We start from the raw sequence: 24,449 nt of genomic DNA on the forward strand, positions 1-24,449 counted from the left end.
AGGGAAAAATATCGCAATGTGCCCTCATCATCAGATTAACAGTTTGTTTAAGTTAAACCAAACATTAGTCGGTTTTATTGTATGATTAAAATTTAAATCAGTAGTTTGCGTCGAGTTATTGCGGTTGAGTAGGTCGCGTTGTATGCAACCACAGTGAGGCTGACTGGCTGCTGAAAATGACGCGTGACTCGCTCGTTTGCGAAATTTAAATTCCGGAAATCGACCTATTCAATTTCCACATTGTAACGTCTGAAATTAATTTCCAAAATGGCCGCAACTAAAACTTTTTTATTGGCCTTTGGAGCTTAATTATCGCTATTTCAAGTTAAACATACAATCAATATGGTCCAATAAAGAATTTAGAAAGAAGTTTGATTTTAGCTAAGTACCAATATTTTGTCATTTAAAATGATTCTTCACGTATTCATAATGTAAGAACTAAACAAATAAAAAGGATGTTAAAAAAAACTTTTTAAATTTATTTAAAAGCTTAAAAGATTTTGATTCCAAATTTAAAGGCGGATTAAAGGAATGAATTACGAAAAGCATATTAAAAAAATAAAATTAAGTTTTAAATCTAAACCGAAATTACATAGATCGAACAAAAACAGAATGAACAAGTCGTGATGAGACCTTAAAAAAACCTAAGTTCCAAATTTCCACACGACACAAACACTTAGGAATTGTTTTTATATGTGCCGTTGCTCTTTCTCAACTTCATTTTAAACTAAACAGATGCTGTGAGTGGATGCGCGGCTTGTTTGAATTTCGAATACTAGAAAAAATAATTCGAAAGTAATCTATGCATCTGTGTTACATCTTTTTTTTTAATTAGTCCTCTCATGAAAAGGTCTTATGCCTTAATGAACCATTATATCTAGTTACGTAATTCAATTTCAAAAGATGCTTTGTGTTATGTTCTTCGTAATAAAGGTTATATACATATTTATATAATAAAATGTAGCGCATTCGAACCGAATCCCCTCTGTGGGCATTATACTTATATTATGCCCACAAGAAATAATTTAATAAATCGGTTACATCTTTAATTGTATCCAGAGATTATCGATCTCATGCAAACAAAATATACCACTCAACCAACCAACGTTGACTTTCTCTAAATTTTAACGAGCAAATAATCCGAAACGTCAGCTAATAAACAATTTATTTATTCATAGTTTTTCTTTCAAAACTCGTCATCAGCATCAAAGCCCAAATTTATATGGTTAAATTTTCTAATCTTTAGACTGTTCAAAATTTATATAAACTTACATACCTACTCTCGAAATTTTCTCTAAACTCGGCAACACCGATATCAAAATTTTAGCTTTCATTAATAATATGTAATACGTAATCACGAAATTTCACGAGTCAGAGACGTTCAAAGCGGCTTATACGGCGAATTCGGTGACGTGCCAAATTCTAAATACTCAACGCGTGTGTGTACTCCGTAATTTCGTATTTGTCGCCGTGTACAATGGAAATTCGAATGTTGCCAGTTTTTTTACTGACAATAAATAAAATGGTTTTTTTTTTAAATATTGTTTAGATGGTTAATACTCCAGAATGAATGAATACAATCAAAGATTTAATTGCGTTTTCTGTAATATAAATAAGACTTTATTGACAATGTTAAATTAAAGTTACAGGAAATTTATCTATTAAAATATTAATCTATCTTTCTATCTATCTATCTATTTATCTATCTATATAAAAATGAATTGCTGTTCGTTAGTCTCGCTAAAACTCGAGAACGGCTCGACCGATTTGGCTAATTATGGTCTTGAATTATTTGTGGAAGTCCAGACAAGGTTTAAAAGGTAAATATGAAAATGCTCGGAATTAAATAAAAATAACAATTTTGTTTTTCCGTCCGACGCGGGGGGACATCAAAATGTCCCCCCGCGTCGGACGGATTCCTTTTATTTGTTTTAAGTTTATTTTATACAAAAGTTTAGGTCTTTTATTTATCGATCGAGGCACTACGAAGTCTGCCGGGTCAGCTAGTCTGCAATATAAATAAGAAAAGAAAATTGAAAACCTTAAAAGCCTTAAAAGGCTTTCAATTTTCTTTTCAATTAAAATCTCTATTTAAATTAATATTTTAAACAGCATTATATATACTATGCAAAACTGAACTACTCTCTTTACTGAACGACAGGTGAGTGAATCCGTCAAAGAATAATCTTTGTAGAAATAAAGAGTTTTAAAGGTTTTAAATACTTAAAGGTTTTTCTTTACATTCGAGAACGCGATTTTTAATGATTGTTACTTTTAAAATTATTTTCTATCATCCTTTCGGAGCTGAAAAAGGCTGTATTGATTTAGTCCTGACATCTTTTCAATATACAATAGTCAATTTAAAAATTCGATACAGGAATATTGAATTTCTACTGGTGGTAGGATCTCTTGTGATTCCGCACGGGTAGGTACCACCACCCTGCCTATTTCTGCCGTGAAGCAGTAATGCGTTTCGGTTTGAAGGGCGAGGCAGCCGTTGTAACTATACTTGAGACCTTAGAACTTATATCTCAAGGTGGGTGGCGCATTTACTCTGTAGATGTTTATGGGCTCCAGTAGCCACTTAACAGGTAGCTCGTCCACCCATATAAGCAATAAAAAAAAAGGAATTAGGACTAGGTGCACTTTTAACCGCTACAGTTATTGTTCGTGTATCACAATTTGTTCTCTTAAGTCGAATAGCCTCTTTAGCTACCAGCGAATACATAGTTAGGGAAAAAAATCGCATTCAATACCGGGTTTTATTTTTTGAGTTGTTCTCTTTCGAAACTCGAAACATACGAGAACACCGCCACGCTACCGACATCCCATTTAAATTCTAAAGCTTCTATAACGTGCAAATATTCCTGAATATACATAATTAAGTAATTCTCATATTCGTCGCGTTCATTTGCATGAAAATCCGCAGAGCCTTCGTCGAGGTGGGTTTCGTGCGAAATTTTCACTAAACATTGTATAAAGGTTTTTAACACGTTTTTATTAGGTCGGTGTGTATTTTTGTTTCCATTTTTGATCATCGTTATCACAGACCTCAACACGTCCGATGAACTTGAAATTTTTTTACACGAATCAAGTAACGATGATAAAAAATTTATTTAAAAAAATCGCTCTAGTATTAAAACTATAAAAAAGATAAAATCAAATGTTAGTTCTTTTTGGTATTTCATCGTTTTTTGTTTTGTTTTAGTTTTTAAACTGATCATATTGTTATGTAACTGGTTATGTCGCATCTGGAGATTGGAACGACCAAGCGATAATACTGCAGTATTCTTTCTGTTCAAAATTAGGGAGATTTTTCATTGGCTTTCGTTTCATTATCATTAAACTCTGCAGTCGAGAAAAATTTTCACGGCAGGTTTAAAAGTTAATGATTAAAATTTTAAAAAGCATAGAGTTGATTTATATATCTTTTTTTTGAGATCTTCAAATTTTAGGCCAATGTATAATGTATGGTTTAAATCCATTTTTTCCCCTTTGAAATTAAGTGAGCTACTTTTTGTTATTTAAGGTGACTCACCATTGACAAATACCAGCTTTTCTTGTAATCATCCGATTTATGGCTGCAGAATATTAATTATCACACTATCGTTAAAAACTAAGAGAAACTATATCAAATATGTGGGACATACGCAAGTCAAGATTAAATTCGATGTGATTTTAAAAGATCCCCATAAAAAAGCTTGCGTTCTGGATCATTGTTTTTATACCTCTCGTTTTTCTAAATAAATATACTCTTAGTTAATATCCTTCGGAATTTCAAATCATCACCCATTTGGGTTTCTGGGTTGATTAAGAGCACTAAACTTCAAATTGCATCTCTGTACTAAACTGTCTTAGATACGGACATATGGACAAACAAACTAGATAACAATTACAAGATTTTTAGTTAATATTTTATTTTACTTAGATTGTCGAACCTGGTGTTAAATGGTTATCGAAATCCATAGACGTCACCAAGGTAAATGAATCAATGCCCAACAAATTGAACGTTTACTGCTTCACGGATGAAATAAGACAGGGTGGTTTTACCCCCCATGCGGGCTCACAAGACACCCTACTAAAAGTGAAAGAATAATTCTTTTTCGATTTTCCCAAATAATTCTGTCCTATAGAAGAAGTTTAATTAGATTTTACTGCTGCTTTGCGGATCTTAGTAGCCCTGCGGGTAGTTGTGTGTATGGTAAAATAAATGCTATTCTCTTAGCTATTCAGTTCATTTTTCAGGATTGCCATAGATAGACAGAACAGAGATAGGTTTAGTAATTTTTCATGATCATGAAAACTCTTAAAGCCATTCCTACGTACCTTTCGCGAGTTATGAAACAGATAGGTTGTACTGAAGTTCGTATTTTGGTACCCTTTGTTCTCCAAACAAAGGGTACCTACCGCAAGGGTTTCAGTAAACCGAACGGTTATTGTTTCATATTCGAAGGCATTGTTATTGTACGAGTCAATGTTTTTCTTTTTCAGGTAAGCACTGCTTTTGGAAGGTTCAATGTGACTTTGCGTTGCTGAATTTTCATTATTTTGGTGTGAGATAGATTTTAGTGGGTTCGTATTAAAAACAAACGAACAATCCTGATTTTTATTAGTATATAGAGCTCGCAGCTCGCCCTTAAGTTGTTATCAGGGCTCATAGATGTAAACACGGATTGCGACCTTGACACTTCAGGCCAAAGTCACGTTAATTTTTTAGTTACCGCTTTCCTATTCTGCGAATGGAAACGAATTATTGCTTCACGAAAGAAATGGCAAGGTTGCGATAACCATCTAGTAGTATCGCAAAGTAGGTACGCAATATCATCATGCTCACTGAGTTTCTCGCGGGATCTTCTCAGTGGGCCGCGTTTCCGATCCGGTGGTAGATTCTGCGTAGCACTGCTCTTGCTGGGGCCAGTGTTAGCAACACTCCCGGTTTGGGCCCCGTGAGCTCACCTACTAGTTCGGTAAATCTAGAATAACCCCTCGACGTTACTAGAATAGGTAGGGAAAAAAAATCATCTGCAAATTTTTAACATCGATTTCGTTCCCTGATCGTTCGTGAAGAAGGACGGTAGTCTACGCATTAGTAAGTAAGAGCTCGTTAGGGTCTGTTTAATGTGCCTCACGTAATGATGAGCGCTTAATCGAATGTATCCAATTTATCTGAAATTTATATCGTTCTTATCGTATTGAAATGAATCAGTCTTGACAACCGAAACCGTTCACTTAGTTTTTTCATTATCTTGAGTTCCAAACTTCGATACAACATAGATTTTTAATACCCGATTTAAAATTTGAATGTTCAGCATCGATCGATGATAGATAGTGAGAATATTTATAAACTACCCTCGTAAAGCAACCTAAAATCATATGTTACGCAAAATAAAAGCTTAAAAATGCAAAAGGAGGCATAAAGTTAGGCTACGCCACAATTTTCTTGTAAAGTTTAACGAATTAATGATTATCGCAATTTAAGAAAACAAAACGCGAGCTGTAATCGAACAATATAAAAAGTTAGAAATGTAAACAAATTACTGTATTGTTGCAGTAACAATAACAACAAAGTGCTGTAACAAAAAGTTTGTTCGCAGAACAAGAAGGCGTGCATACTAGACTTGGGTTTGTTTGTTTGAAGCTGTTTTGTTTCGTAATGTAAAAGAGGAGAGAGAGAACGAGGGGCGCGTGTTTTTGACGTTTCTAAGATACTTTTCCCATTTTACAATTTGTGTATTGTGAACATTGATTAGTGTTTTTGTTTTGAATATATTATGTAAATTATACTCGGCTATGTTTAATTTTGTAATATATTACTTACTTACTAATATATTAATTAGTATAGACTAACCAAAACATACTACATTTAGTATAAAGAAGAATTTTTGTATGTGCAGTTGTCGGCACGTCTTAGTATGTACTTCGTGAAACTTCGTTAGGCACGTTGAGGGTAAAATTTAACTCGCGACAGATTCGTTACGGCTAGAGAGAAATGATACAATTTAGGACGAGCGAGAGTGAGAAAATAGACAGAGCGTCTCGCAAACCACTCGACGTTATTTCGTTTAGCGACATCTATTGGATTATATATGAACTAATACATTGCAAGGGCAACGGTGTGAACAGTTTAGTTTCTAAAATATTTACAAAGATTAGTATTTTAAATTATCGCTAAAAATTAAGAAAACCAGAACACAGCGGAAAGAAATTTCACTTATATTTCAAACGCGATATCATCTCCCGCGCTGCGCGAAAGGGACGGTGAATACCCTCTTCCGAGTTGCGGGAAAGAGACACTGGATACCTTCTGAAACATTACCAAAAATTTTAAACCTGTTCAGAGAATTCCTATCCAATTTTAATTGATTCTTCATTGCACGTAATATATCCAGGTAAACTTCAATGTGTTCACCTTCAACGGTTTTAATAAACAAGACATAGTGTTTCCAAAAATAGCGACTTACTACATTTTTAACAAAGACAAAACATAGTAGTAGTACATATTACAATAATGCAGGATGTCAGTATACAAATACCGAAATGAACTGATTAAATAATTTCAAGAATAACTGTTTAATTCTTTGTTACGTACATTGTATAAGCTATGGCGTCGGCGTCATAACAGACACAGTTCAGATTAAGTTGCAGTAAAGCAGCTCTTGGAGTAATTCAGTGGAAATATTTACAATGTTTCATAACGCCAATTTACAAGATCATAGAAAAAGTAATGATAGTAAAATGGAAAAAAGGTCATTGCCAGTAAAATAAATCCAAGAAAAATAAAAATACATCCATTTTGAACTTAAGCACAGGCAGCGAAGCAGCAAGCGAAGTGTCAATCAGTCAGATTAAATTCAGTGTTGTCAGTATAACATTAAATCGATATATTGATAATTTTTTTTAAATAACCGATAATTTATTTACTTTTTTAATCTTTTTTTTTACGAGTACACATAATTTTTTAGTTTTTGTTTTAGTTGCATTTAAATAACAATACCAGTAAAGTCCAGTGGGTATGTCTTTCATGTTATTTTATGTTTATAATTCATGTTATGCTTATAATTAATTCATTAACATCGATTGATTGATGATAATATTTAAAATGTTTTATTTATATGCTTAAAATGCTTACTTAATAACTAAAAGGTTTTGATGCTGGCAATATTTTTCCTGCAAAAAAATCAAAAATCTTGTTTTTTCAATAGTTACTTTTTCTAAACTACTTATTGTAAACTGTAGTGGCGCTCATTTGGAAGAAAGTAAATGCATATTTATTTATGCCAAAATTAATGCACTAAGTATTTTTTCTCTAATCTATTGTCCACTTTGAGCCTGAAATGGACATTCCCCTTTATGTTATGTTTATTTGTGTCCATCATTGCCATCTCAAATAAACTGATACTGCTACTTTACCATGCTCTGTGGTGCAACAGTCTGGCGGCATACGGAAGCTTCAAGCTATGAAATCTCGCGGTCGTCATGGCAACCGCCGTGTTTACACCCCCATATCGATCCGACCGGCGTCTGTTTACATTCCCACTGCAAGAGGGGTAGTTCGATTACCCCTGGCCTTTACAAGGGGATGTCATAGGGTACTTTGCGTCCCCTATTCTCAAGGGTAGGTATTGATTGTAAAGTTCTCGCGAAATATTTTCGGATGAAATTCGGGTTTCATTTTAGAGTAAATAAAACATCAAAATAAAAAGTTCTAGGTAAATATATAGTTTTAATTTTAAGAACTTATTAAGAATAATAGCACTTGGAGTAGTAGTATGTTCAACCTACGTTCTCTAAGTGCTCACAGCACAATCATACCTATTTTATACACACAACATACAGTAAGTAATATGTTAGTAAATGAACTAGAAGGTTTTAATTGGGTAAGTTTTTATTTTATTTTTTTATTGCCTTTGTAGGCAGACGGGCATACGGCCCACCTGATGGTGAGTGGTTACCGTCGCCCATGGACTTCAGCAATGCCAGGGGCAGAGCCAAGCCGCTGCCTAACGCAAAGTAGTGCCGCCATACATCCTAATTCTGTCACATGATCAATGTATATGATAGTCACTAGTACAACTACTGTGTACTGAAATGGCGCAGTAATAAAAAACAAATCGGTTGTCTGTAAAGTCGGTTTACTGACGATAGTTGAACGTGACAACGTCATAAGAAAATACTGATGGAATGGTTTCATTTTTCAAAAGATAATTTTCATTTTATTTTTTTGATAGATATTTTGTATGGACAATTGACACCATATTAACTTTTTACTGAACTTCATACTTGACGAAAACATGTAAATGTATTATTGTATAGCAGCTGTCCACGCGGATGCATCGCTCACTCAAGTAGGAGAGAGACAGATGTCAAACGCTGCCGAACGCGGAAGCCGATTGTGCCTCTTTGTCGCTCGTTGCGCGCTCTCGCTTGCACTTCAAGCCTTAAATGGAACGCCTCAGAGCGAGGTAACACCGCATAAGTCATGGTTTTTCGTGCGTGCAGCCGGCTCCATCGAATTATAAGACGTTGTCACGTCAATAAAGAATAAATAATGTATTTTAATTTTCTTAAATAATTTATCCCAAATCATAGCGTTGTCGTCTTCGCGTGCCTAAAGTCAGTTTTAATTTTACGTAATTGTGTTGTCGATCATTTTCTTTTGTTTATTGTACGTTCGCTTCGGACTGTTATTTGATAGCACGCAATAGCTTGAGTTCTGATGTGCATATTTTGCCTCTATTCGATCTCAATGTTAAAATCTGCTTGCATTATTATACTGATGGGCCACCGCATGCCGAGGCGAGGATGAATTATGAACAAAATAATTTAAAGTATTAAGCATCAAGTATTAATCGATCCAGCGTGTTCATTTACGTCTCTATATGAAGAGGCAAAGCCCATTATTGTTCAAACAAACAATCAAGGCTCAGATTTGGTTTGCTTTCCATTGCCGTGCCGCAAACTCCTACTTGGATATAAAATGGGTGCTATTTTTTTTAAATCTACCTCGTTAAGTTATCTAATTTCTAATTAATCTAGCGAAAATAATATGAACAATATAAGTAACCTTTCGATATGAAATTTAAATCGAATACGTAATATGGTTTTGTTGCAATATAGTAATTGCGTGTTCGTACCATGGCCATAGATTCAAAATCATTTTGTTTATGATCGAATGATTTATTGCGTTACAGAGTATTGATTACACGTGGCAGGTACTATTACGGTTTAATCTCGTAGTCATTATTGTTATATTGTTATTATATCCGACGTTTTGAATGTTTAACAGGGCTTCGTGCTTACGGACGATTAAGGTGTATAAACATTTGAATCTGGTGCTGACTACCCTCTAATTTGCTATAAAAAAATCTTAACATTTCTTTCCATACAGAATGAACTAACAGTTGTATTCTGGCGGTACCACTCGCGAAGAAACATTGTAATTGCAACGTAATTGAAAGACTTATCTACCCTAAAAATCAAAACGCTTGGGTCGTTGTGTGATAGATATATTCTGGTAGTGCCCAGCCAGGTGGAATTCGCAATACACTTTAACAATACGTAAAGTACACTGAAACAACAAAATAACCCTTTAAACTGGAAGGAATTGCGCGGCAGAAATAGTCGGGGTGGTGGTACCTACCCGTGCGGACTCACAAGAGGTCCAACTGCCTATTTCTACCGTGAAGCAGTAATGCGTTTCGGCTTGAAGGGTGGGGCAGCCATTGTAACTATACTTGAAACCTTACAACTTATATCTCAAGGAGGGTGACGCATTTACGTTGTACATGTCTATGGCCTCCAGTGAGCACTTAACACCAGGTGGGCTGAGAGCTCTTCCACCCAATTAAGCAATAAAAACAAATTTTAAAAATTGCGCGGTCCTATAATAGGATCAATCCTGTTGGCCGCAACGTGTCCTTTCACGAGTAGCTCTCATCTCTCTACCTGATCTGGTCGGTTCAGATATTTAAACAAACAAAACAAATGGAGCACGGTCGAGTCCTTCCGTCGGGTATCTCCTTGCACCACACGTAAGCGGACACCATCTGTATCGATTGCAGGTGCCGGGGATGTCTGACTTAACATGTGTTGCCTTAAACTTATAAGCATACTTATAAGTCGTCATGGCCTAAAGGATAAGACGTCCGGTGCATTCGTACCTAGCGATGCACCGGTGTTCGAATCTCGCCGGCGGGTACCAATTTTTTTAAATGAAATATGTACTTACTTAATAATAATTAATATATCGACGTTTGAAAGGCAAACGTGACTAAGCGACAATTACTGCTTTGTACATAAATGATAGGCAATAACCATATTCGATGCGCAAAAAAATATTATTTCTAGGTCTATTAAAATCATTTCAATCCTACAGCTACTAGCTAGATTCTACTACAGCTAGATTCGTTAAAATATTTTTTTTTTTCAGGTATTTCAACTTCAAATTAGTCTACTGTAAAGATCACGCATTGTCGCATAGTCACGTTTGCCTTTCAAGCGTCGATATGTACTGTATATCAAAAATCTTTTACTAACCTATATAATCTATATATATAAAAATGAATTGCTGTTCGTTAGTCTCACTAAAACTCGAGAACGGCTGGACCGATTTGGCTAATTTTGGTCTTGAATTATTTGTGGAAGTCCAGACAAGGTTTAAAAGGTAAATATGAAAATGCTCGGAATTAAATAAAAATAACAATTTCGTTTTCCCTTCAATGTGTCCCTCGTCGGACGGATTCCTTTTGTTTGTTTTAAGTTTATTTTATTATACAAAAGTTTAGGTCTTTTATTTATCGATTGAGGCACAACGAAGTCTGCTGGGTCAGCTAGTCAAATATAAAATTTAAAATCACGATCACCTAAAACGTTCGTACAATGGAGAGCTTGCTTTAGAATACGTTTTAAAAGAAATCGAAAAATTGGTTTCCGAAACCCCGGAAAGAGATTGCATTCCCCGCAGCGAACAAAGGAGCAGTCTATTCAATACTGAAGTATATTCTACTTAAGTCTCTCAATAAAGCAAAATGTTCGTATCGAATCAGTTCCATTTAGGAGATATAGTCAAAGAACCAAACTCTAAATTTAGTGTCAGTTTAAAATAATACTGGTGGTAGGACGTCTTGTGAGTCCGAACGGGTAGGCACCACCACCCTGCCTATTTTTGCCGTGAAGCAATAATGCGTTTCGGTTTGAAGGGTTGGGCAGCCGTTGTAACTATACTTGAGACCTTAGAACTTATATCTCAAGGTGGGTGGCGCGTTTACGTTGTAGATGTCTATGGGCTCCGGTAACCACTTAACACCAGGTGGGCTGTGAGCTCGTCCACCCATCTAAGAAATAAAAAATAAATAAAAAAAAAACTGCCAGAATAAGGTACGACTGTCACTAAATTTGCGTTGCTATTACTTTTAGTATAAATATTTCTCAAAAATGTCCCCCCGATCAAAGCTTGCCCGACCAACGCGAGTAATGTAATATGTCAACAAGTTCATTGAAAAGAAACTGCATTATTTATTAACCCGCCCTGCTCGGGAAAACCCGCTGATCGCGTTTACTTAAAGCCTTAATTATTAAATACTAGTTTTTACCCACAGCCTCGCGTTAATGTTGATAAAAACTTAATTTCGCATTTATAATAATATCAATATCAATTAATTAAATCGTAAATAAAAACCTTAAAAAATATAATAAAAACTAAAATGTATTATTCAAAGGAGTCCCTTTAGGCATCGTTCCGAAGATACTGGCAGCGTTCCTCCTTTGAATAACTAAAGTAATTCTTTGTCCGTGGTGGCTGCTAGCTCTTCGGTCTCCTGTGATGTCGACTAACCTTTTTTCCTTAAAAAAGAAATAAAGAAACATTAAGTTTAAATCCAGAAGAGCTTCGTATCAAAAAATGGTTGATTTTGCCCTGAAGCTATGGCACTTACTCTCCTATCCATCTGCGGTACGATAGGGTGGGTACGTTGCAGCCTCGCAAAGATCGGTACCACGTCGTAAAAGCCACAGTGGAGCATAAGATACGAGGCTCAATTATGTTGTTACCTCGGCCGCACTATTCATTAAACACATTGCTGATATAAATAAATTAATGAATTTACATGTTCATATCAGCTCTAGCTCCAACGCTTAAAATCGTCGTACTGTTTGATTCAAACTAATGTACTGAATATGTACACAAAAGATGTTAATCAGTTTTATGTTGGAAAAAGAAAACTTTTCGCATCGATTTTTTCATTTATCAAGAGTGTCACAGCCCTAAAAGATGTATATCTATTATAAAAAAAGGTATAAAGGATGTGTACTGCGTCGTCGAAGGTTCGAAATTCGAAACCAACTGGGTCAACGCTTCGCCTCTGAATCACACACTTGTGGGTAGTTGAAAAATAAATAAAAAAATATTGTCCATGTGACGAGTCATGTGGGGTCGTTCACCGGTCCGTTGACCTCTGGTAGTATATGGGAGCAGGGTCGGAGCAAGGAGGTCACGGGCAAAGGTTAAGTTGATCTGTTCAAACAAGCATTTGCGAAGACGCTAGACTGAAAATAATTTAAGTTTGTTTGTTAGTTATCATCGTTCGTATCGGCGGCAAATTTTATTGAACCTGAATCGCGTAGCAGTTTATTTAATAATTTATTTGAAAACGTTTCAACTGTAGAATTAAAGTTCAGCAATTTTATACTTTGATTTTACTCAAAGTCTTTAATTTGAGTTTCGTTACGTTCTAAATACTAGAGATTTATTTTGATGAGTTTACAAAAACTGCTTTTTTTTTCAGAATTGACTCAAAGAAATAAATCTCAAAGGCGCAGTTTTTTTTTTTTTTAATTAACTCTACAACTGTTATGAGGAAGTCATTGTAAAATTTATTTAAAAAAAGAAATAATCAGGATCACATAGTAGCAAAAACGCACGTTCCCTTACTTGCGCTAGAAGTGAAACCTTCAGAATTGTTCTCATTCTGGCCCGGGCTAAATCGTATAGATGATGATGAATTTCCATTCAAATTTCAAATCACCTAAATAGGTTTTTCTTGTTTATTATAGCCTTGACAGCTGTTCTCCATAATTCCTATAATAAACAAAGACTCCACATGACCACGACATCTCTTTTTTTTTCCTATCTATACTGATAGCCTTGAGAGGCTATTTCAACTTCTCCTTGACGTGTAGGTGACCTCACGGGGCTCAAACCGGGAGTAACCGCGAGAAACTCAGTGGGCTGTGTCTATGGGCGACTTCTCTGCCAAGACTAACCGACTATGATGAAACAATTTTCCACCATAAAAAAAAAGAAAAACGAGTAATTAAGTAATTATAGACGATTCCATAATCATCATCAAGATCGCGTTTTCAGGAGCGAACATAGCAAATCGCCCCCAGTACCCGTCGCCTGAATGCAGTCCTGCACCATACCTTCGGTTACCTATTTATAGATAATTGCTAAAACATCCGGCCTACCTCAACGCGTTGCATGTTCACATGAACTGTATATTATACACTGGCTTTGTTTATTCTTTTTTGACTCCGAAAAAGGTTTGTCATCAGTTAGAAAACTGTACTAACCAAAAATCTATTGAAACTGAATCATCACCCGTGGATTCAAGATTGAACATTTTAACAACTGTAATTTAAACGATCGAAGGTTTCTCTCAAAGTTAATGATGGCGTCGACCTTCTGATGTCCATGGACTCCGGTGAGTCATTAATAAATGGCGGATTGTGATCTCGCATCAATAATACCTGAAAAGGCAGCCATCATATCGTTCATCTAAGAAGAGTGGTGTAAGCTCGGGCGCAACGTAGGCGGACGCGTTCAAGATAAACTTGGTGTTAAGAGTCCGCAGACCTGATATCAGCCGGCGGCCGATGATTTATTCATTTGAAACATTCTTTTACCGACCCACGTAAAAATTTCATGCCTAAATTTACCAGAATGACTGTAACACCATATGGCGATAGGTAAATTAGACTCGAAGGAAACAGCTGGTGGTCAAGAGTCACTGGTTTTACAACTGTGACGCACTGAATAGGGGTAGGTTAATAAAACATTTTTATCTGCTTAGCAAATTTGTTGTTTGTTGAGTTTTTAATGTTCAGTATTAAGATACTAAGATTATTCTAATATAGAACTTGGATTGGTGGTGTCGTAAAAGGCGACTATGATACCCATATTATTTTTTCCTACCTAAGCTGGATAGCCTTGAGAGGCTATGTCAGCGTAACCTAACAAGTAGGTGAGCTCACGGGGCTCAAACCTAACGACGTTGCTAACACTGGCCCTAGCAAGAGCAGTGCTTCGTAGAATCTACCACCGGATCGGAAACGCGACCCACTGAGAAAATCCGGCGAGAAACTCAGTGGGCTTAAGCTTGTATAAGTACCGTCACAGCAAACAAAGATTAGCGGTAAGCCTAATCATGGGTGGCAATATTTCGATTAAAAAGTGTAGTCCATTTTACCGCTTACCCAATATAGAAGGTTCCCGAAAAGTCTTGTCATTTAAAATGCGTGAATTTCATCAAAGCTATGATTGTAAAAGTCGTACAAAAATACATTTTATACCAACAACTTGGTATTTTATCGTTGGCTGTTGATTTCCTAGTCGTTGTCGCGTTTAGCATATCAATTGATCTAGGCAGACTGTTTCGAACAGCCTAGCAACTACACAGAACGCTCTTAATCCTGATTGCGTAACGACGAAAATCGCTTGGCTGTCTCTTATCACAATCGCTTCGGAGAACGGTGACTCACCTCGAGTTTTTGCTTCGTAAGGAACGAATTCTACCTGGATTTCTTGTAATTGTTAGTTGGCACTCAATTCCTTTGTTGTTCAGTAAATTTTATCTCAGTATAAATACACACATAATTTAGTTACATTATATTATATTACATTATACAAAAAAAATCAAATAAAATACAATTTCTGTTTTGTCATTACATAATTAATGTCAATATTATTTGGGCGTTTTAAATGTCGAAGGCATGGAAATCGGTAATAATAATAAGATCTATTTGAACTTGGTACGAGTCACGGTACGCGTATCGATCGAAAAATCAATTAAAGGCCCCCCTCGGAAACAATATAAATGGCTGTTGGGCACCCCTGCAGAAAACACTCACACTAATACAAATAAATGTAACGCACACGCGCGCGATGTGCGTGTAGGAACGACAGCTGCAACACAACTTGAATCCCAAGCGAGCGGCTCTCAAATTTAGTTTGAATTAAACAAATAAATAAAATAAAATAAACATCTTAATACAACAATTCTAGTAAATAATATTGATGCAGGAAGTCTAGAAACTATAATTTTCGAATTCTTGACCTAGGTTAACAGATCGCAGTAAATTGTTTTTAACAATTATTTCGATCTAAACGGCCCGTTAAAATTATGTATTTTTTATAAATATGTATGCATACCTATTTAAAAGTAATTTAAAACAGTATATGCTTTTTGTTTTTTTCCTCAACTTGGTGTTGTAAGTATTACACAACTCCGTCGCTAACCTCTTGACCAAACAATTCCACACGTTGTAGCGTTGTTCATTTCATAATTATATTCCTGCATATCATTTAAATATGTCGTGGTCTAATGAGTAAGTCGATAGAATATTAGTGAGTGGTGACTATGTCGCGGCTTTAATGATAGGACAGTTACAGTTTACTGGTGGTAGGACCTCTTGTGAGTCCGCATGGGTAGGTACCACCACCCTACCTATTTCTGCCATGAAGCAGTAGTGCGTTTCGGTTTGAAGGGTGGGGCAGCCGTTGTAACTATACGGAGACCTTAGATGTCTATGGGCTCCAGTAATCACTTAACACCAGGTGGGCTGTGAGCTCGTCCACCTATTAAGCAATAAAAATAATAATGAGATTTTTCGAACTGAATACGACTTTAACGCCTGCTGATGAATGACATCGACGATGGAAGAACAAAATTGCATTATTATAAGGATAACAAGTTATTGATTGGATATTTTATTAACAAGAATAACGTGTAACGATTTATCATGATCAAATTACACTTGTGATGATAATACATATGATATAAAATTTCATTTGGTTTAAAAAAAAACCTTCACTTTCATAAATTTTAGTATTTCAAATGCTCTGTCGTAAAAAAGAAGCAAGTTGTTGTAGCAAAGCTTTTACTGAAAATCAAAAACTTATCGAAGATACACCAACAACATTTCTGATGTCAACATCCTACTTATGTGTTTTATTATGTTTTTCCAAGCCATTTCTTTTCATCTTCTCACCAAACAACCTTTAAAATAAATATTAATTCTACTATTTGATCTTAAACGAATAGTACCTAAATCCGAAGATTTGATTGATGAACGTGAGAAAACGTAAAAAGATATAAACGGATAAAGCGTTGCGTAAGCTATATCTAATGATATAGATTTATTTATTTTTATTCGCCTGTCCGTAATATTGAGTACAATGAACGCTGGCCGTTCGCCTTGAAAACCGGTCAGAACATTAAAATGTAAGTAAATTCGCCAAACACAAAACCGTATGTATATAAAAATAAATACATGTCAAAATTGGTAGATAAATAAATTTTATTAATACATAATACAAAGAAACAAACTATGAGTCAATGAAAATTTATTTAACTTACATCTGGTTGTTTATATGTTAATAATGATTGTTCACTATCATGAATACTATGATCTAATAGTCTTCAGATATTAGAAATATCAGAAGCATAGCTAAAATTGTTGACTGACAAGTTGCATATAAAAATTCATAAATAAAAATATATAAAAAATCGAATAAATGAACGAAAAAACCGATATAATATGGTTTTTTTTTTCGTAGCATCTTCTAAATAAATACGAACAGTTGGTTAAGTAACCAATTTAATTTCATGAAGTGATTTCATTATTACGTAATTTTAAATGTTAAAATTGATAAAATACACGCGTATCCAAGTTCTTTCAAGACTAATTATAATGCCATTATTACATCAATGCATTAGTTTCACAATATAATATTGGTAAACACAAAATAAACCATTCTCCGTCTTAAACATGAATTCAAACAACATAAATGATCTAAGTAAAAATATACTAGTAACGTGCTAAGAATAAACAAAGTTAAAGTTGTCAAATTTAACAAAACTCTGTAAAGTTTACACTTCGATTTATACTGATGTGTCTAAGGAAAACCAGAGTTAGTAAACTTAAATGACCCCATATCTGAATAATAAAGAGTACTGGAAAGTGCATTAAACCTGCGCGTTCAAGTTTGAGAAGCGACTAGCTCGAACCGATAATATTTAGGGTTCTTTTTGTTGTAATGATCTCGTCCGTAAAGTATGGGTGCCTGTACCGGCGGCTCAACTTTTTTTATTTTCGAAAACATGACCCTCGCATTCAGTTATGATTCGTCCGTTGACGCGAGCGGTCGTGTTCCCGCGCGCTTTTGAATTCTAGTCATTGTTCCCAAAATTACTTAGTTTGTTTTATTAACTATACGTTCAAATTTAGAATAAGTGAGTTCCTTTTTTGAAATTACTGTTCTTGTGTGTGTTCCGTAATTTAGGTATTTTATAAGTAAACGAAGAAAACATATTTAATTTTTTTTAATGCACGGATTCGGTTTGCTTTGGTAAGTGAAACTTGTGGATTAAGATTATGTATTACTTAAAACTACTCTTATGTAACTATTCAGAGTAATTTAGTAACGTATTTGTGACACCGTTTCATAACGTTAATAAGACCGGGGCTTTATTCGAAAACAGAATGTAACCGTTTCAACAGATGCTCTAAACTAAGAACCGCGAACGAGTCGGTCATTACTAAAAAAACACACACACACTATTACAAAATTATTATTGATTATTAAAAACTAATTTCGCTCAGAACGAAAAGGTCACAAGTTTGACAGTTGACAAAGGCGGTCCGTACTTTTAAAAGTGGTTGGTCCGTCAATGTCGCGTGTCGGTTACCATGTTTTTTTTTTGGCATTGTATCTTGTTCAAGGCTTCGTTACGTCACGTAACAATTTAGGCCTGTTCCTACGTCACAACGGCCGTAATCGAGAATCGGAACAGCCTTTGATAGTTTAAAAACGTGATCAATCCGTTCCGGCCGAAGTTTGTCTCGGCTTACCGTGAGAAGCGCCTCGGACTTCGAAAACTAATTGGTACATATCCTTTGTTTTTGCTCAGCTTTTTGTTATTAGACGTAAGTGTGTTTTCGGTAAAAAATAATATTGCTCAGATGAGTGAACGAGCTCACGGCCTACCGTGTTAGTTACGCCGTTAAGTGGTTAGCCCGTGAGCATCACAATTTTTTTCTACCTATGCTAATAGCCTTGAGAGGCTATATCAGCTTTTACCCTAGCGTGTTGGTGAGCTCTCGGGGCTCAAACCAGAGGTATTGCTATCACTGGCCCTAGCAAGAACATTGCTTCGCAGAATCTACCACGGGATCGGAATCGCGACCCACTGGTAAGATCCGGCGAGAAACTCAGTGGGCTGTGTCTATGGGTTCATTTACTCGCCGAGCCCTTCGTCGCAAGCGACGGGTTCGGCGAAAACTGACCGGTGCTTGAGGTAGCTAAAAGCACCGTTAATGGATCGGGAGGATCCGTAACGACGTGTTGTCGACTGTTTACCATTCGGTCTACAGGATCGGGTATGACCATCACAACGCGAATGCCAGCACCCTCCTTTATATTTGAGGTTCGTGGATCAATTGTTTCTCAATCACGTTTTCTTGCGTGTTACTCCTTCACTATGGAAGTCTTTTGTAAACATAATAATAATATGTGCGTTTTTTCATTCGAAAATTTGATACCCGCCTGTGGGATTAGAACATCGACACAGTCGTATCGCTCGCTACAAGTACATGAGCTGTCTTATCGCTTAGACCACGGCTCCTTCGATATTTGAACGATAATTGCCCTATTAAAAAAAAACAACAACAATGAGATCCAGATCGTGCATAAACTCAATGTTATTCAAATGGCGGGAATTTTCAAATGAAACTCATATTGACATTAAAATTAAAAAAAATAAAAAACATTTCAAACAAATTAATGCAAGAACCTTTAAATCGCGGTCTCTGTCCTAATGAGGCTTAGGACTCATTCCGCCTTTAAAGGTTACACGGAACAAAGAAGGTCGTGACTCTCGAATCAAACAGACAAACGTCACCCTTAACGTTTCCGCATAAGATAAAAAATCGTACAGCATCGTGCGTTTTGATGTGACGCTCCGCAAATCGGTTCGGATCTAGAATTGATTTGAAAAGCGGCTCTCTCTGACTGTTCATAATTAACATGCACATTACAATATAGCTATAAAGCGCTAATTGATTGAAAAGGTTAATAAACGGATAAATGGAAACGCGCTGACACTGGCCGGGGGATTATAAATAGATCGGTGTATGGTCGGTAGTGATTATATTGCGATTTACTTTACGATTTCCGACGTTTGTAATTATTCGGAGAAAAAAAATTAAAAAAATTAACAAAATATTGTTAAATGCGAAATGCAAATTTATAAGGCGTGGCATAATTTAGGGTGAAATCTATGTCTATACTTCTATACTAATATTAAAAAGAGGAAAGATCTGTTTGTTTGTTTGTATTGAATAGGCTCCGAAACTACTGAACCGATTTGAAAAATTCTTTCACTGTTTGGAGGCTACACTATTCTCGAGTGACATAGGCAATTTTTTTTTTTAATTAGGGATCCTTACTATAACTTCAATAATGTAACCCAAGGCGTAAAAAAATGACCTAAAATATTCTTTACATCGCGTACCCTGCGAAAACTATTGATGATAGAATAAAATAATGTACAACGACTTTGTAGAACACATTATTATTTACAAAAAGTGTCGCGACAGTATATGTCTAACTATTATAATTATGCCGCAATAAGTGTTCTTTTATTTAAAAAAATAAAACAACGTCAAATATCGTTGAAATTTTTGTTAAAGACCCGAGCGGAGCCGGAGCGGGCCGCTAGTAAACTATAATAACCTAAGAAACTGATTAGCCAGATTTACGTTAGTATTTTTTTAAAAACAAGCTATTGACTTATCGTTTTAAATTTAACTAGGTATTATGCGTCTAATGTTAGAAAATTCATACTAGCGACTTGCCCTTGTTTCGCTTCGAGAAATGTAATGTATTATTGTTTTATAAATTATCTTTTATACAAATCTGGTCCTCACAGTAACAAACACATTAAAAAAATACAACGTAAAAAACAAAAAACAAAACCTAATCTTTCCTCTTCTTATACATGTTATGGTTCACTATTTTGACGAGAATGGCTTACAAATAAACAGATTATATGGTGTAACGGGCTTTTTTGAAGGACTGTTTGAGAAAAACACTTCCATTTACAATATAATAATATACTTGTGATTCTAATATTTCCGGCGCACACAAAAATAGCTCGCAGATAGCAGATTTTTTCCTTCTTACTTAATATCCGTTATCGTTATATTTTCGGTAATTACACACTATATTTTTATAAATTACTAGCTGACCCGGCAGACTTCGTAGTGCCTCAATTGATAAATAAAAAGCCTAAACTTTTGTATAAAATAAACTTAAAACAAACAAAAGGAATCCGTCGGATGGGGAGGGGGGGGGTCACATCAAAGGGAAAATAAAATTGTTATTTTTATTTAATTCCGAGCATTTTCATATTTATCTACCTTTTAAACCTTCTCTGGACTTCCACAAATCATTCTAGACCAAAATTAGCCAAATCGGTCCGGCCGTTCTCGAGTTTTAGCGAGACTAACGAACAGCAATTCATTTTTATATATATAGATAGCCTATTTGTTATTTTGATGTTTAAGGTTATGGTCATATTTATTTATATCGAATCCACAGCCTAAAAAATAAGTTTTGAGTTTTTAGCGCTAAAAATGACGATAACAATACTGAGACCTTAGAACTCATGTCTCAAGCATTTACGTTCTAGATGTCTATGGGCTCCACTAACCACTTAACACCAGGTGGACTGTGAGCTCGTCCACCCATCTAAGCAATAAAAAAATATGTATAAACTTATACAACATCCTGTCACCGGGGACATAATCTCAGAGCCCTACGTCATGGTTACGTAGCCTGGGATCAGTATATATTGCATTGAAATTACATCTTCCTATATATTTCACAACGCTTTCTCGAAAAACATCACTATAAAAAAATATACCATATAAAAAAATAAGTAAGTACAATAGAACACTCTTCGATATAACTGCGAAATTATAGACACATATGTATAATAAAAGTTCAATGACATTAAATCAAGTAACGACCTCTGCGCAACAAAAGACTTCAAATTCTCACCGGAATCAAAGAAAATACAACTACGTACACAAATTAGTATCATTTACAATAGAGTTACGAAACCGTTAAAACTATTAAACATACACTTAAGAGTTCCACGGGAAATTCAACCGTAAAATCATCGACGTGTTCTTAAAGACTTAGCTTGAGAATAAATGTGAGAAATATGAGGCTATTAAAGTCATATTCGCTTGCTTTTTGGCTTTTGGCTCGAAATATTTCTACGATCCCCTATGACTATTCCCCTATTTGACTACGAATTCACACGGTCAGGTGTATTCTTAGAAAAGGGTCTCTTGACTTTTTAACGACACCAAGATGGCGCTCTGTAACGGTTTGTGTGTTTCGATTTTCAAAATTAAATTATCTTTGATTGTGTTTGGCCGCTCATCGCGTTGCTTGTTATGAAATATTGGTAAGGATATAAGGACTATAAATGGAAAAGAACAGATGGAGATAGATCGTGCGAGAGAGTGATAAAGACGGCATTAAGATCATTGAAGAATATGACGCAAGGCGTAGGAGGATATGCCTTAATGCTTAAGGTGGTAAGCTAAAAATAAAACAATTGTAGTCAAACGCCTGGTTGAAGACACCATGCAATATTTCGACTACAGTTGTTATTCCTCTAAGCGAGACGAAGTAGAAAGCGTAAGGCAGATACATTTTTGGTATCAAAAAATATAATATACATAAACATTTTATTGTAAGCCGTCAGTAAATGTTAGGGATGAAACAATAAAAAAAGAAAACATCGCTAATAAAACCAAACCTGCATAATGTATATCATCAGAAGCCTGTACACACATCCTTATTCAGATGCAGGAAGCAAAATTATCTACAAAGGTACACTTTATTTACGTAATTACTGGTGGTAGGACCTCTTGTGAGTCCACACGGGTAGATATCACCACCCTGCCTATTTCTGCCTCTTACCATCACAGGTGGGCCGTGAGCTCGTCCACCCATCTAAGCAATAATATAAAATAAAATAAACTTCTTGTTCGCTTTTATGAATATATCTACAATTTATTTCTAGAAAATATATAAAGAGACTTCCGAGAAATAATTTGACTTGATTGAAAACCAAACGAAAAGGATCTCTTCAACGTTGAACCTTTTAATTCCGCTAAGATCCTTTTAAATGGCCAACCTATGTTTTGGCACGTAGCCAGCCTGCACCGAGACCGTGAAATCAGAGAGACTAAATTGCTATCATTTGACGGTCAAACGAATTTTAAGATTTTGAAGGTAGTATCTTTTTCATTGATCCCAATTTAATTGCGACAAGCGAGCAATGGATAGACTCGGCAATGGATAGGCTCGGTAGGCAGCGGCTAGCCTCTTCTCTTGGCATTGCTGAAGTCCATGGGCGATGGTAACCACTCACCATCAGGTGGGCCGTGTCCTCGTCTGCCTACAAGGGCAATAAAAAAAGGCTACAATTTTTATTACATGATTCATTCATTGCAGGAGTCATTCGTCAAGGTTGTACCTGCCAGAGGGATTTTAACATGGGCTTAGTCGCATCGCTCAATATCAGTATGTCATCTAACCCTTTAGACCACGACGACTTGCCAAATCGTATGGTTTTTCCGGAGTAAACACGGAACAAACTATTTGAGAACCCAAAAAAGAAGTTTCTTCACAATTGGAACAATCCAAATGTACATGTCGATTGCTTAGTAATCCACGGCTCTTCTAAAGTTACGCCAATTACAGAATATAAAACTGCGGTCTTGCTGCGTCGAATATTAATCACTTCTAAACGCGAACACGTCACGTAACAACCCTTTTGTAAGAGCTGAAGCGCGCGACTCGATAATAGTCTAGATTTACCTACAAAATCGAGTTGATTTGTTTAAAGTACCTATATTACAATGACGAACGTAGGGTAAGTATCGTATAAGTATTTCTGTTTTGTTGGCGTCTACGACCTAATATTCTACTAAATAGGATCGAAACAATATTGTAAATAGAAATTTGGTCTGGCTCAGATTTATGAGTCGTTATTTACTCATTGTTAACCGTCCTTGAAAATTGTAGGTCTTGTATTGAATTGGAGGTAGCTAAATAGCAATAACTTTATTTTCACCTTGAATATTCGTTGTGTTCAAAACCCAATTGTCATATTCCTAAAAATAGAGTTGATTTACGGCACTAGATACTTTGACAAGCTCACGACTCATGTGGTGTAAAGGTTTCACCGAAGCCCATAGATATATGAACGCGAAAGCCACCCCTTACGATAATTCGACTGAAAATTTTAAAATTGTCATTTAAATAAGTAATAAGAAAAGAAATATGTGAATAAAAAAGCATGTAAATAAAAAGTGACAGTCGACTTGAAAGCTTTTGGACAAACAAAACTCGGAAGCCTAACCACCCCCCTTTTCCTGTGTAACGTTAAAAAAAAAAGTAATTAATGAACCCCGAAAACGCTCGGCTCCGACTTAGCCGACTTAACTTGACCCGCCTTAAATACTGAACTAAATTCATGTAATACAGAATAATGTGAATTATTGTAAATGACAAACGACTAGCGTCACTGTGGGGGGTCTTGGAAAATCGGTTACGAAGTACAATTTAAATACTGTGTCCCCTCCGTTTTATCTAAAATCTCGAACGTGGAGGAACGTCTGAGCACGTCCAAAAATGAAATCGCGAGTCTAGGTAAAACCGAAAAAAAAACCTTTGTAAAGAGGTAAAAAACGTGTGGTATGATGATTTACGACATAGATAAGAAAACGTTAATTTCATGTGTGCCTTTAAAACGTCCCATATATGTTCACTTTTTTTTTCTGTGCTTACCAAAAATACCGCCTTTAATACTATGCGATGACCGAACTCGAGATTTTGATAGTCTCGTTAGGATTTTTTATCGTTCTAGATTGTCTGACTAGCCCATAGACTTAACGATGCCGTAATGCACCTTGAGACGTGAGGTCGAAACCTCAATTGCATTACAGACGTCCCCTTTCAAATTGCATCGCTAAAGCCTGTGCGGTAGAAATAGGTGCTGGTGGGTATCTCTACCCGCCTCTAATGATTAATAACTGGACTGTTTTTAATATAAAATATTTAAGAAAAGGTTAAAGATATTGAATTA

The 24,449-nt window shown here is 35.7% G+C and overlaps 1 protein-coding gene across 10 annotated transcripts in view; it reads left to right on the forward strand.

Annotated features, from left to right (window-relative positions):
- brat (tripartite motif-containing protein brain tumor) overlaps nt 1–24,449 on the forward strand; it is a 474,910-nt gene that overhangs the window by 390,217 nt on the left and 60,244 nt on the right. Inside the window, exon 1 of one of the 10 annotated variants that reach the window (XM_089739318.1) lies at nt 17,129–17,626. The exons of 8 other annotated variants lie outside the window; for them this stretch is intronic. In XM_089739318.1, coding sequence (XP_089595444.1) covers nt 17,604–17,626 — 23 coding nt within the window. In that variant the 5' untranslated portion in view covers nt 17,129–17,603. Of the gene's footprint in view, nt 1–17,128; nt 17,627–24,449 lie in introns of those variants that run through there. One more of the 10 variants, XM_089739324.1, reaches the window with a different exon arrangement.

The sequence above is a fragment of the Bombyx mandarina genome, chromosome A1 (assembly GCF_030267445.1).
Source record: "Bombyx mandarina strain Sakado chromosome A1, ASM3026744v2".
Taxonomy (NCBI): domain Eukaryota; kingdom Metazoa; phylum Arthropoda; class Insecta; order Lepidoptera; family Bombycidae; genus Bombyx; species Bombyx mandarina.